Here is a 12,282-nt window from a genome sequence, read left to right as displayed (position 1 = left end):
CTTTCCCAATTCCTCCCTCTACTGTACAGAATGGATAAAGGAATGCCTGGAGAACCTATTCCTCCCCCCCAAAATAATGTCATTTCCATAGTTGTTTCCTTCGGATGAATTTTTTATTTTCTTCCATGACTTGTGTGGAAGAGAGGAAACAATCAAAGACATTTTACACATAAAAGACAAACAAACAACCCCAAAAGGCTGTGTTTCACAAGCTGTTACACTGTCTCTCCCTCATTATGTCCCCTCTGCCTGATGTAATCTCACACAGTGGGAAGAGGAAGAGCTACAGTGTAACATCCTGTGAAGCTACAGCATGAAGGGGCTCTGGTAATGCCCCTTGTAGCTGTATAGCATCATTTTAAAAGATGATTTTATAAGGAAGGAGGCCAGGGATAATAAATATAAGAAGATTACCACAGTCACGGTGCCTGGATCTATGAGTAAGTTCCACTAGTTTATTATGTATGATTTTGATGGTAGATTTCTTTTAAAATGTGGATAGGCCTATACTTTATATATTTGTGGTTTCTCCCATTAAATTATATGGGAAATCAATTCTGTTTAGCAAAATCTGTCTAGTGAATAGGGCTAAACACTTGGTTTCTCAAGTAAGGTTTTTGGATGCAGGTTTTAAACATTAAAGGGACTCTCGTTTCCAGATTTTACTCTACTACCAGCTCCCTCAGGTAGAGGATGAGATGGCCTGTCTAAAATTCCCTTTTATGTGTGATCTCACCAGTTTACTTGACTCCTTCAGAGTCAAGTGAATATGAAGTGAGAAGAGTCATATTTTGCTTCAGGCGAGTCTAATTAAGAGGCTTCAGTAGGAGTGTCACTTTAGAATCACATCAGCCTTGTGGTTCTGTGAGCTACAGAACCGTAGATACAGTACAGAGAGTCAATGACACAATTGGATATGCAAGCTCCAGATAAAGATCCAATTCCTGACGATTTCTTTTACTGCCTATATCTCCAGATCACAGAATCATAAACCTAATGTGAAAGATGAGATTCTTACCTATTATATGGCAGTGAAAGCAAGTTTCTATGTACTACAGAACTGTAGTTGGTCGCGTCTGAAGTGACAATGCCCCTGTAGCCTCTAAATTTGACTCACCTCAAGTATAATCTGACTCTTATAGGCTCATTTACATATGGTTTTAGAGAAGATTTTTGTTTTCACATAAAAGAGTGAATTGCAAAAAAGGACCCAGTTTAATGGGGTAAAATCTGGTAACAGGTTCCCTTTAAAGCAGAAGATTAAAACCAGCGCTATCTGCCAATTTTTATCCATATCTGGTTTTGGTTTAAAATTAAATCCACCGTTTGCTTTTATGCGTTATGAACCAAACATACCTTGAGAATGCTGTAGCTACACTGATGCAGAAACATATCTTGTTTAATCCCTGAGCCGAGTGGTTTTGCTGAAAAAACCATTATAAAATTATGATAATGGGGCTCTGTACCTCCTAAGGCTTTCCTCACCCTAGTTATACACTCCTTCAGCCTAAGCCGTGAATATGTCATCACTGTGTGGTCCCTGACAGGCAGAAGTAATCAATAGCTGCACCATCCCCCAGCTGCTGTGTATGACTCATCCAGCTCAGGTTGATTAGTCCTGTCTGGACAGTTCAGGAAGCTCCGTCTAATGTTTTATGTATAGCAGCCAGCTATCCTATTTTTTGTGCAAAACTACTCAAATCAGGGATAAAACAAGATATGTTTCAGCGTCGCTACAACTATTTTAAGGCATGTTTGGCTCACAATGCATAAAAACTATTGGTAGATTTCCTTTAAATATCTGAACGAGTGAACATACCATGACACATGCCCATGTTCTTTAGCTGTAGTTTGAGCCTTATCAACACATCACCGATAAGGTTATCCTAAATTCCTGGGAACATTATTTTAGGAGGCTTCTTGTTCCCTTTGCTGTGGGAACACTATAAAATTGTGGACCTAAACCTCCATTCGGAGTTAGGTCTCACTTAAAAGTAATTAGAATAACTTCACAAAGAACCACCACCACCACATCGGCCTTTATCACGACAATGAAACTGATAGCGTTACGGTGTGGTAAGACCCATGACATTCAATCCACAGAACAAAGCTCCCGGGAGAGACAATGTGGTTAAGAGGGAAATAAAACAAATTTCTCCAGATATTGTAAGATTGATCTGAGTCATTTGAGTGAAGCAGGGACTTCAAACGCTTTATTAGTTTTCCCTCACATGTAAAGGAAATCTCTTCACGCCTGACTGGTGGTGGATACCTGATCCTTGCGGATATTGACATATCATACTACAAGGCAATAAGTAGTGCTTAATCGTTTTCAAATATAATAGAGACCCCCCTTTTATTGTTCACTAACAAATCTGCTCATGTACATCGTATTTCAGGCACATAAAAAAGCGCCATGATAATTATGCTCTACAGCTCTGACATTTAGCTCCTGTGTAAACGTTAACAGACCTCGTGTTACTCGCTCTCCAGAAGTTGATGGGGCGTTCATGAACCTAAGACAATATACCTCTGTGCGTACTGTCATTTTCGGTTTTAATAAAATAACTACAGCTATAATGAGATGGCTTTCGAAGAAAAAAAACATTATTAGATGTTCCCAACCAGTCCTCTTCAGTGACAGTGGGTGACAACCAATATGGCCGCCGATAAAGACTTCAGTTTTCACATTCATTCCTTACCTGAAGGATGCATCTGCCTAGATATGTAAAGGCACATCACACCAGGACCTACCTTACGTGGGTTATTGGTGTGACATACTATAGCGCCCAAATTAAAGTTTGCTATATACCAGTGGTGGGGAACTGGTGGCACGGGTTCCCAGGCCATTACCCGCAACACAGAGCTTAAAAAATAAGTTGGGTGACCCTGGGCCTTCTCCTGCAGTTGTGGGTAGACACCTGTCAGCTAAAAAAAAAGGACTAGCTGCAAATACTAATGAAAAACTGTCCCTAGCCCACTTCCATATATGGCAAAATCATAGCTGTAGCGGAACAGGAAGTTTATCGGTATGTACGATAAACTTGTATCGTACTTACCGATAAGCTCTGCCACACTGTGGCACTTAGCGGTCTGGTCGCCGGCCATATCTGGCAGCGGTGTGGCGTATTCATGAGGAGGGGCTGACTCCAGCATCCTGCCTCGCTGCAGCCACCGCCGGCATCTAGTGTGGGGAGCGGAGAAACAGCAGAGTGCCTGGATGGCCCCCTCATGAATACGGTGGACAGCTGGAAGAAATGGCCGACGATCGCACCGCTAAGTGCCACAGTGTGGCGGAGCTTATCGGTATGTTCGGCTAAATGGAACAGATTTTCATTAGTATGTGCAGCTAGACCTTTTTTGGAGCTGACAGGTGTCCTCTAAAGCAACACTTTCTGGGCTTCCTGGGACTGCAGACGGATCAAGGTGGTTTGGACAAGGCTGGACCTCAATGGGGGCTGTGAGGTAGCTACAGATTTTTGCGGCTAGCTCAACACCTTAATTATATAATACATTCTGACCTCTTAGTAATTCTGGTGCTATAGTTACATGCGAGAATCGAAATCTATGCCAGTCCCGTATTGTCATAGGTTTCAGGTAAAACACCCCTCCCAGGCTTGCCATGTTCCACACAACATCATAGTCACTTTTCTTTGAAAGAAACAGAGAGGCCCAAGAGTCACAAAGTCAATGGTACCAATATGCTATGATCCAATAGTATTGCTAGAAGATTAAAGTGGTATTTGGAGCATTATTGAACCATGAGCCCAGGTCTATGATTCCACAATGCTGAAACGGGAGTTTTTTGGTTTTTTTTTTAATTATCTCTTGCTCAAACTTCAGGAGAGCCGGTTATGATTCTACACCAGGCAGGACCCCCACCAGGATTTATCATGAGGTCGGAGCTTGTTAAATCCAGTAGGTCCCAAATGAAAAAATGTGCCCCCATATGTTTAAGGGAACCTGTCATCAGGAGACTCATTTACTATGGACTCCCTCATTGCATAGTACATACACTGCCAATTGTATAAAAAATTGGTTTTACAGAAAAAAAGATGTTAAATTGTACCTTTCATTGACATGTGCTCTGTGACTAGGCACTTGTCCCCTGGGAGTGGCTATAGAGGGGCAGTCCCTCCCCCTTGGGAAACCGCTCCTCCAAGTGTCCTTTTCAAATATATGAAAACGCCCATCACTCGGCTTAGCGACGCCCCCTGCTCCTCTACAGCCAATCCCGAGTGAGGGGAGTTATTCATATATTTGAAAAGGACACATGGAGGAGCGCTTTCCCAAAGGTGGGGACCGCTCCTCTATAGCCACTACCTGGTGACAAATCAAAGTCACAGAGCACATGGCATTGAAAGGTTCTATATAACATATATTTTTTTCTGTAAAACCAATTTTTTTGTACAAAAACTCTTTGACAGTGTATGTACTATGCTCTGTGGGGGTTGTACTAAAAATGGGTCTCCGGGTGACAGCTTCCCTTTAAGTTGGGATTGACAGCATATTAGAGTTGTAAAGTGAGCATGGGAAAACTCGTGCTGGCGACTTTTTAAGCAGGAGAGAGTCTAGGCTGCAAAAATGAAGAGTTGCGTATATAAAGAAGTGTAGAATGTGATATACTATCAGGTAGTGCAGGTGTGGAGAGTTATATTTCCTATGGTAATGAGTAGTGTAGCATTCATAACCAGTGAAAAATTAAAAGCTTGGTAAATATATGTTTGGTATGAAATTACTATTTAACATTGTTTTGATAGAGAAAAAAATTTGACTTATAAGCTCTAGTTATTCTATATGGATCTTTAGTAAGTCTAGCATTGATCAACCCTTTCAAGTATACAACCCAATGGTGGCAGCCATTTTGAAGACACTGCTTCCGCTGAGTACACACCCAATTATTAGAAAATAGATTTCAACATGTTGGAACCTACCCATCAGGCACCATTCTCCCATCATATTAAGTAATAAACACAGACGTTAACATTTGCTGCTATTTATTTTCATAAACATGAGGTATTTCAAAGTGCTAGAAGAAAAAAAGCACTAAAAAATGTACATTGGTTGAAAAAAAGAATGAATAAAAAAAACAAAACAAACAAAAACATAAACGCAGAACTCTGAAAACGTTCCGGTTCTATGCGCCAAACAAGACATGAACACGTACAATAAAAAAAGAAAAAACGAGGATAGGACGAACGAAAACGGGCTAAGAAAAAAGGCATATATAATACTTTTCTTTACAAAAGTTCTCCGTTCAAAAAGGTGATAAAGTAAATATCTACTCAAAACTTTCACAACTCATTTTCATACGAAAATATAAGTATCAAATTTAGTTATGTATCAGCATCATACTAAAGTATACAGGCAGTGTAAGAATTAGTCCAGTACATAACAAGAGATTAACAATATATTTGTATACAAAACATGCTCCTCAAACATTGAGGTGTTACAGTACTTGGGTCTGAACTTCCAGTCTAAATATCGGTAGTGAGAGCTACCCAGAATAGCCCCAGAAAGTTGCACGAAAAAAGGCAAGTATTAATGGTATATACAGAGATTCCTCCAGAGGTACAAGTGCTAACCCCAGAATAGTAACATCAGTTACAATGAGCACCATAAACAAACATAAAAAAAATCAAATGAATCTTACAAAAACAGATGTGATCAGCAGCTCAAAAATGCTCAGAACATGAAAAAAACTACTCCAAAAAAGTTTATAGCAAAAAAATAAACAGATATAGTAAAAACAGTTAATCATTTGGCAGTCTACTCAATTCAGGAACCAGGAAAAAAAAAAAAGTCATAGCCGTTTCGATAAACAGTGAAAAAACGGTGACGAAACAAAAACATTGGAAAAATATCCCCCAAAAATTTGTATCTTCAACTGCAGAGTGAACTGGTATTGGAACGTAAACCAACATTCGTATTGTCAGAAGAAAAAAAACAAACAAAAAAAACACTTCTCTTGTTAATTTTTTTCTCATTTTGCTTTGAAGAATTAAAAAATTGTGCAAAGTGGCAGTGACAGTTCAGAAAGAGGAGAGAGAGGGAACAAAGTCTAGCAAGTCCGCGCCTTCTCGATTTTCTTGAGGAGCAGCTGCTGTCGGAGTTGAAGTTTTTCTTTCTCCTGTAACAATCTTTGTTCGTCGGCTTGAAGGGAGTGAACGTATTCAGTGGCTTTTTTGAGGATAACGACTTTAGCGGCCTTGTCGTTTTTAACAAGTTCGGGTACGTGGTCCCTTAAAGTGAGAAAGCTGGACCTCAAGTCGTTGCGGCGTTGGCGCTCTAGGATGTTGTGGTTGCGTCGCCTCTCGCTGTCTTCTGAGTCGTAGTTGCGAGGGCTGGAGCTTTTTGCCTTTGGTTGTACCACATTCTTTACCACGCGGGGAGTTTCATTCTTCTGCTTCTTTTGAGGCGGAGCGACCTCTTCCGTTTCTACGTAGGGAGACGGGGCCGCGTAGTTGTGTTGTTGGTGTACCGGGGCACACCGCTTGAGGATAAGTTCGGTGGGTAGGTTCTTTCCAGAGGCAAGGTTGGTGGTGGATTTTGAACGCAGCACTGCTGGGCAAGTAGCTGCTCTGTTGGATAAAGTGCGCCTTTTCTCCACTGTGACAACATCGATCTCTTCCTCTTCGTCATCTTCCTCATCATCCTCCTCGTCATCTGAAAAAAAAAATGATAAAAAACGTGTTACTAGGTCTATCGAAAACCTCAGAATCCAAGTAAACAACTAATTGAGATTAAAAAATGCTCATTAAGAACAAAAACATCAAGTACAAGACCCCGAAATCTTTTTATTTTTATAGTTTTTTATGAAAAGTTGAAAAATGCCAAACCAAAACACTGTATCGCACCCTTCTTGGGTTAAACACAGTGGAACAAATTGAATAGTTAGATACAGTCTCCATGAAAAGAGCAAAGTGGAGATTTGCTGTACTTGGAGAGAAAAAAAAAATTCAACAAATTGTCTTCCTCGGTGACAGGGAAAGCCAGACACAATCACTGGGTTTGTTTCGAGGCATAATGTGCTGCTGGTCATCCGCAGGCCCCTTTAAGCCAGGGATTTGGTTTCTAGCCAATAAGACAGCTGTTGTGAGGAAGTGCTTCCTCGGAGCTGTCAAGGCACAATAAGTAAGGGGTTTAGCCAGTTTATGATGATATTACAAGTCTAAATTATTTAATGCCACTTCTAAATGGAAGAAAAACAACACAACAAATTGACAAAAAAAAATTTTTTTTTTTAAATGTTATATTTTTTCACGTAATACACGGTATTTTAAATTTTTTTTCTAATGATAATTTGGCAGTGAGGGGGGTGGGGGGAGCTCTGCTAAAAATTCTATTTGCTTCTGATCCTATATAATTTTATATAATTTGACAAATAATTTTTAATGAAAATTTAAAAAAAAAAAAAAGATTGTAGGAATAGATTGTTTTCAAAATCTGCGACCACCCAACCTATTTTCATGAGTGGTCACTGTACCTAAGTTAGGGAAGGGTCATACCAGCAGGGTCCACTTGAGCCAAGAGATGTTTTTGTATTGCATTCTGCTTGGATACAATTAGTAGGCCAGTGGGATAAGTGGCCGACACTGCGATTGAGGGGGTCGTGATGAAGCCCTGGTGTTGTAATTCTGCCTGAGAAGCTGCTTTTTAAGTTGCCAAGCATCTGTTACTAGTAACTAACATGATAGGATTACCTTTCAGATATACAGCAACCCCCGTCTGCCGCTTCAGCTGCCTTAAAAAAGGTCTCTCTTAATTCAATGAACCCTTTCAGAATTAAAAGCAAAAAAACATCGCCATCTGGTGGCCTCGGCGCTCAATAGGCCACCGTTGATTGGCCTCTAACAGGGCGCTCTCCTCTATGCTAGTTGTAAGAGGGAGGTCAAAGGAAAAAAAAAAGAAGGACTTTGTGAGCTGAAGTTACTGTGTCAGCTGTTTGGAGGGTCTTCTAGCCTTCGAAAATGGACATACTCTCCACACATCGCACCTCCGAATGATATCGGAGAACGTGCCCTTGACCCGACTCAATGTCTTGTTTCATCTCAAATTTGCTAGAAAATTGATGAGACGTCTAAAACCAACCGTGTCACCTTGTACAATGCAAATTTGATTTTGCTGAGACACAGACCGCCCTGACCCAGGGGGGGGGCAAATAGCAGATTAAATCTAATAATGTTCATATTAGACGCCAAAGAGACTGGTTACATAGCAAGGATCATAAGAATTAGCAATGCAAATGAAGAAACTGCCGGGAAGAGGTTTAATCATTTCTCACGTCCCCATGAAATGAGTGAATTCATAACATCCAAGACCATTCGTTTTAGTCTGGCAGACACAATTGGCTGGGTCGGAGACGCACCGGTCTGGGCATTGCCTACAAGTATTAACATGAAATCTATAGTTTACAGTTTACAACTCATCTTGAGTCACTTTCCAAACACACCCACAAACACAAGTGTATACACCCTGTCAGACGTCTATCTACAGGACACCTTCACGACCCAGCATGTCAACAGGTCAAAGTTATCAGGATCTAGCCCAGTTTCTGGAAGACATACATGGTGGTCGAATACATACAGTACACCGATGCCAACATAGGATACCAGTCGCTTTTACCATATGGTAGCAATATTAATAATATATTTACCAGATTCACTGTGGCTGTCGTCTCCAGAGCTGGCACTGGTTCTGCTTGGCTGGCTGCAGCTTCTGGCTGGTGCATTAGAGGGTACAGTGGTGGATATGGCACTGATGGGAGGATTAGCTTGCCCACTTCTTCCGCTTTCTCCCTTGTTGATGGGAAATGGGAAAACCACTGCAGGGTCTACACAGTGGGACGCTGGGTTGTTTAAATCCTCTCCTTGCCCGGGTAAGTTGCTGGCAGAAGGGGCGATGGTTTGGTTCTGAGCTCCAGATTCTACGATGCCTGCAGCTTTGCCCAGTTTCTCGTTGACTGCCCGCTCAAGCTTTTCCCTGGCAGAAAAGCCACTCCACATACAGTCCTGGATAATGATGGACTTGAGGTTGCCAGGGGACAAACCCAGGTCTGTGCTCCAGCCCGAGCCCCCAAGCAAGTCAGCTTCAGGGGGCAAGAGCAACAACTCCGATGCCCAGTCCAAGGGATCCTCGTCACCCGGTAAGCCATAATCTAGTAGGGGCCCCTGCCCAGGAGACAGGGGGTCACTCTGTAGCCCTGCTCGGCTTGGAGAAAGAGGAGGCGTGGGGAGCAATTCAAACTTCTTCCAGATGTCTTCCCCTGGGGGGGCACAGTCCGGGCCACACAGATAAAAATCATCCTCGTCTGGGTAGAAACAAGGCTGCAAGGAGTCAAACTCCAGGTCCGGGTTCTTGCTCACCACCCCGGGCATCTTCCAGCTCTCTTCAGCGCTCAATACAAAAACGTACCACCAGAGATGAATTATCCACAGATGCAGCCACTTATCTAGAAGAAGAGAAAATGCAATCAGAATGATAACGGTAGAGCCAGGGCCAAGCTAGAAGATGGCAAGAAGAGTAGGTGACGCTGCCAATGGTCCATGCAGTTCAGGGGGGTGTTTCTGGATAAAGATGCAGACGAGAGATGCACAGCGAGAGGGCTGGACTGTAAGAAGGACTCTGCGCCACTCGATAGCTACTCCCACCCGACTGATCTCACTGCACTCCTGAATGGATGTATATGCAAAGAGCCATGCACACTGCTTTTGTGTGTGCCATGTATAGGTAGCATACCCCTGAATGCTTCCACATGCCCCCTCTGCCCTGCACTCTAAGCACAAGTTACTAGACGCAGCTGCACCAAGGGTTATACTTGCAGCTGTCACATCCCTGGCACTGGATAATCATGTGCAATAAGTGTCAAGGCAAAAAACACCAAAATCTGCAAAATGGGTGCAATACTAACAACATGCTGGATACATTGTATACATCTTACATTGCAAATATTCCGATGAGGACTAAACAAAGCAGCAGCAGTGTAGACATGACATAGAGAAGGGGGTCTTACCTCTAGAGTTGCTCCAGTCACTAGTGTCACTGTCACTACATGCACCCTGTCACCGGCAGTGCACCCTCTGCCTGGCAGTGCACTCCTCTCCCTGCGCACTGCACTCTGTCACTACATGCACTTTGAAGCTGTTGGATATTATTAACTTAAAAAAAAAAAAAAAATTTGACACACCCGAGAGAAAGGAGGGGAGACAGGGAGAAGAGACCCAAATCCAGCACCTCCTCCTCCCCTCATTCATGAAGCCTCCTCCTTGGGAGGTGCTAGATATTTAGCGCCAAAATGTCTCCCCCTCCACCCCTCCTCTCCTCTCCACCCCGCTGTCCTCTTCCCTTTCTCTGGCTGGTAATGTGAGCCTGCTGCTTATCACCCAATGGAGGGGCAGGCAGATGGGAGGCTGGGGAGGGCAGGGATGGCCACACAGCCTGTCATCAGGGGAGGGGGCGCAGGGCTGTGTGTGAGATCATTGTCTGCTCCATACATTGTTCAGCATCCTCTCTGCTGCAGCCGCCGCATACATACACATTATGTAATATGGATTATATACAGCGCTGACCCCGTTTTTACATGTTGCATTACCTAATATGCAAATGCCAGAATTGGGATTTGCATAAGCAAGCTTGTTATAAAATATTCACCCTGTGTGATATCGTATGCAAATCCCTTGCAAACTCTACAGCATCTGCATTATGTTATATGGGCTGCAGTAGGACTACAACCCCCAGCATTCCAAATATTGTGTAGTAATATAACAAACAAGCATATTCTATACTTACTGTATGGACTTGCACCTTTTTTTTTATAAAAATCCTATTATTTGTACATGCATCTGCATCATGCTATATAAGCTGCAGTAAGACTACAACCCCCAGCATGCCAATTACTGTATAGTACTATAACAAACAAGCATACTCTATAATAACTGTATGGACTTGCACCTTTATTTTTGCAAAAATCCTATTATTTGCACATGTACCTGCATCATGTTATATGAGTGGTGTGGGACTACAACCCCCAGCATGCCTAGCATTACATATTAATATACACTATCACTGTGTCCTGCACAATTTTTGGGCAAATCTCTTTATTTGCACATGCAAAATGTATAGAATACATTGCAGGTCTGTTGTAGGACTACAAAGCTCAGCATGCCCACCATTGCATATTAATCACACCTTATATTTTCATTCCCACCATGTACATATGCATAATGTATTGCATGAGCTGCAATAGGACTACAACTCCCAGCATGCCAGCCATTGCATATTAAAAAAAATTAAAATTGCACCATGTCTTTTGCACCATGTATTGCAAAATGCACCAATGTTCTATGAGCTGCTGTAGTACTACAACCCCCAGCATGCCTGCCATTGCATTTTAATAATATTTAATGCACATCTTTTACACCATATTAAAAAAATAAAAATTGCACCATGTCTTGCAAATGCACCAATGTTCTATGAGCTGCAGTTGTACTATAACCCCCAGCATGCTAGGTATTGAATATTGATAAAATTGCATATCTCCTGCACCATGTATAAAATCTGCATCAATGTTATATGAAATGCATGTGGTACTACAACCCCCAGCATCACTTTTCATGCTCAATAACATGTCACATTTTGCAAACTACACAATTTCCACCTAATAAAACTGCATTACTACGGCGTTATGAGCTGTACTCTGGCAGAACTACAACCCCCAGCATGCTAACCATTATATATGTATCGCCCATGCTTGCTGTATGGCTAACCACACGCAAATTTAGCATTCTCAACTTTTGCATTTGCAAAATATATAGCACGAATGTGATAAGAGCTGCAGGGGGACTACAACCCCCAGCATGCAGGGCATTGCACCTTTTTACCATGCTATTTAAGGAAAAACCGCCGCCTATGGAGCTACAAGTGACTGTGGTCATACTTGGCAGCCTGTGGCTTCTTGTAGCCTCCTGGGTGTGTGTGGGCTGATGGATGGAAGGGCCAGGCTGTGTTCCTGGAGAGAGGCTGCACCCAGCTCTCTGCACCCGCCGCCCTGCAAATAAATCAGCCGCGGGAGAACAGGGCTGCAGCTGTAATGTGGCAGAGCGCCGCCTAGTGGACGCCCAGTGTATAGCGAGCACTGGGACGTCTGCGGCTGTGTAGCTGTATTGCTAAGCCACTGTTCACACAGCGCGGGGTGCAGTAACGCAACAAACTATTCTCTATACTCCGAACATAGCTGAGCATTTTCTCCCTCATAATTATAATAAACATAAAATGTTATCACTA

At 42.5% G+C, this 12,282-nt stretch overlaps 1 protein-coding gene across 2 annotated transcripts; it reads right to left on the bottom strand.

Moving 5' to 3' along the window:
* Positions 1-4,980: 4,980 nt before the first annotated feature.
* MYCN (MYCN proto-oncogene, bHLH transcription factor) lies at positions 4,981-12,070 on the bottom strand. Of its 2 annotated transcripts, none has more exons than XM_072143610.1 (3): positions 11,936-12,070; positions 8,657-9,451; positions 4,981-6,666 (listed from the first exon to the last, which is right to left on the bottom strand). In XM_072143610.1, the coding sequence occupies exons 2-3, from the start codon at positions 9,375-9,377 to the stop codon at positions 6,062-6,064; spliced, it is 1,326 nt and encodes a 441-aa protein (XP_071999711.1). In that variant the 5' UTR covers positions 9,378-9,451; positions 11,936-12,070; the 3' UTR covers positions 4,981-6,061. The 2 variants fall into 2 exon arrangements, with proteins under 2 accessions (XP_071999711.1, XP_071999710.1); XM_072143609.1 differs by lacking the exon at positions 11,936-12,070 and adding an exon at positions 10,013-10,344.
* Positions 12,071-12,282: the final 212 nt, after the last annotated feature.

The sequence above is a fragment of the Engystomops pustulosus genome, chromosome 3 (assembly GCF_040894005.1).
Source record: "Engystomops pustulosus chromosome 3, aEngPut4.maternal, whole genome shotgun sequence".
Classification (NCBI taxonomy): Eukaryota; Metazoa; Chordata; class Amphibia; order Anura; family Leptodactylidae; genus Engystomops; species Engystomops pustulosus.
This window is presented reverse-complemented; position numbering and strand designations above follow the sequence as displayed.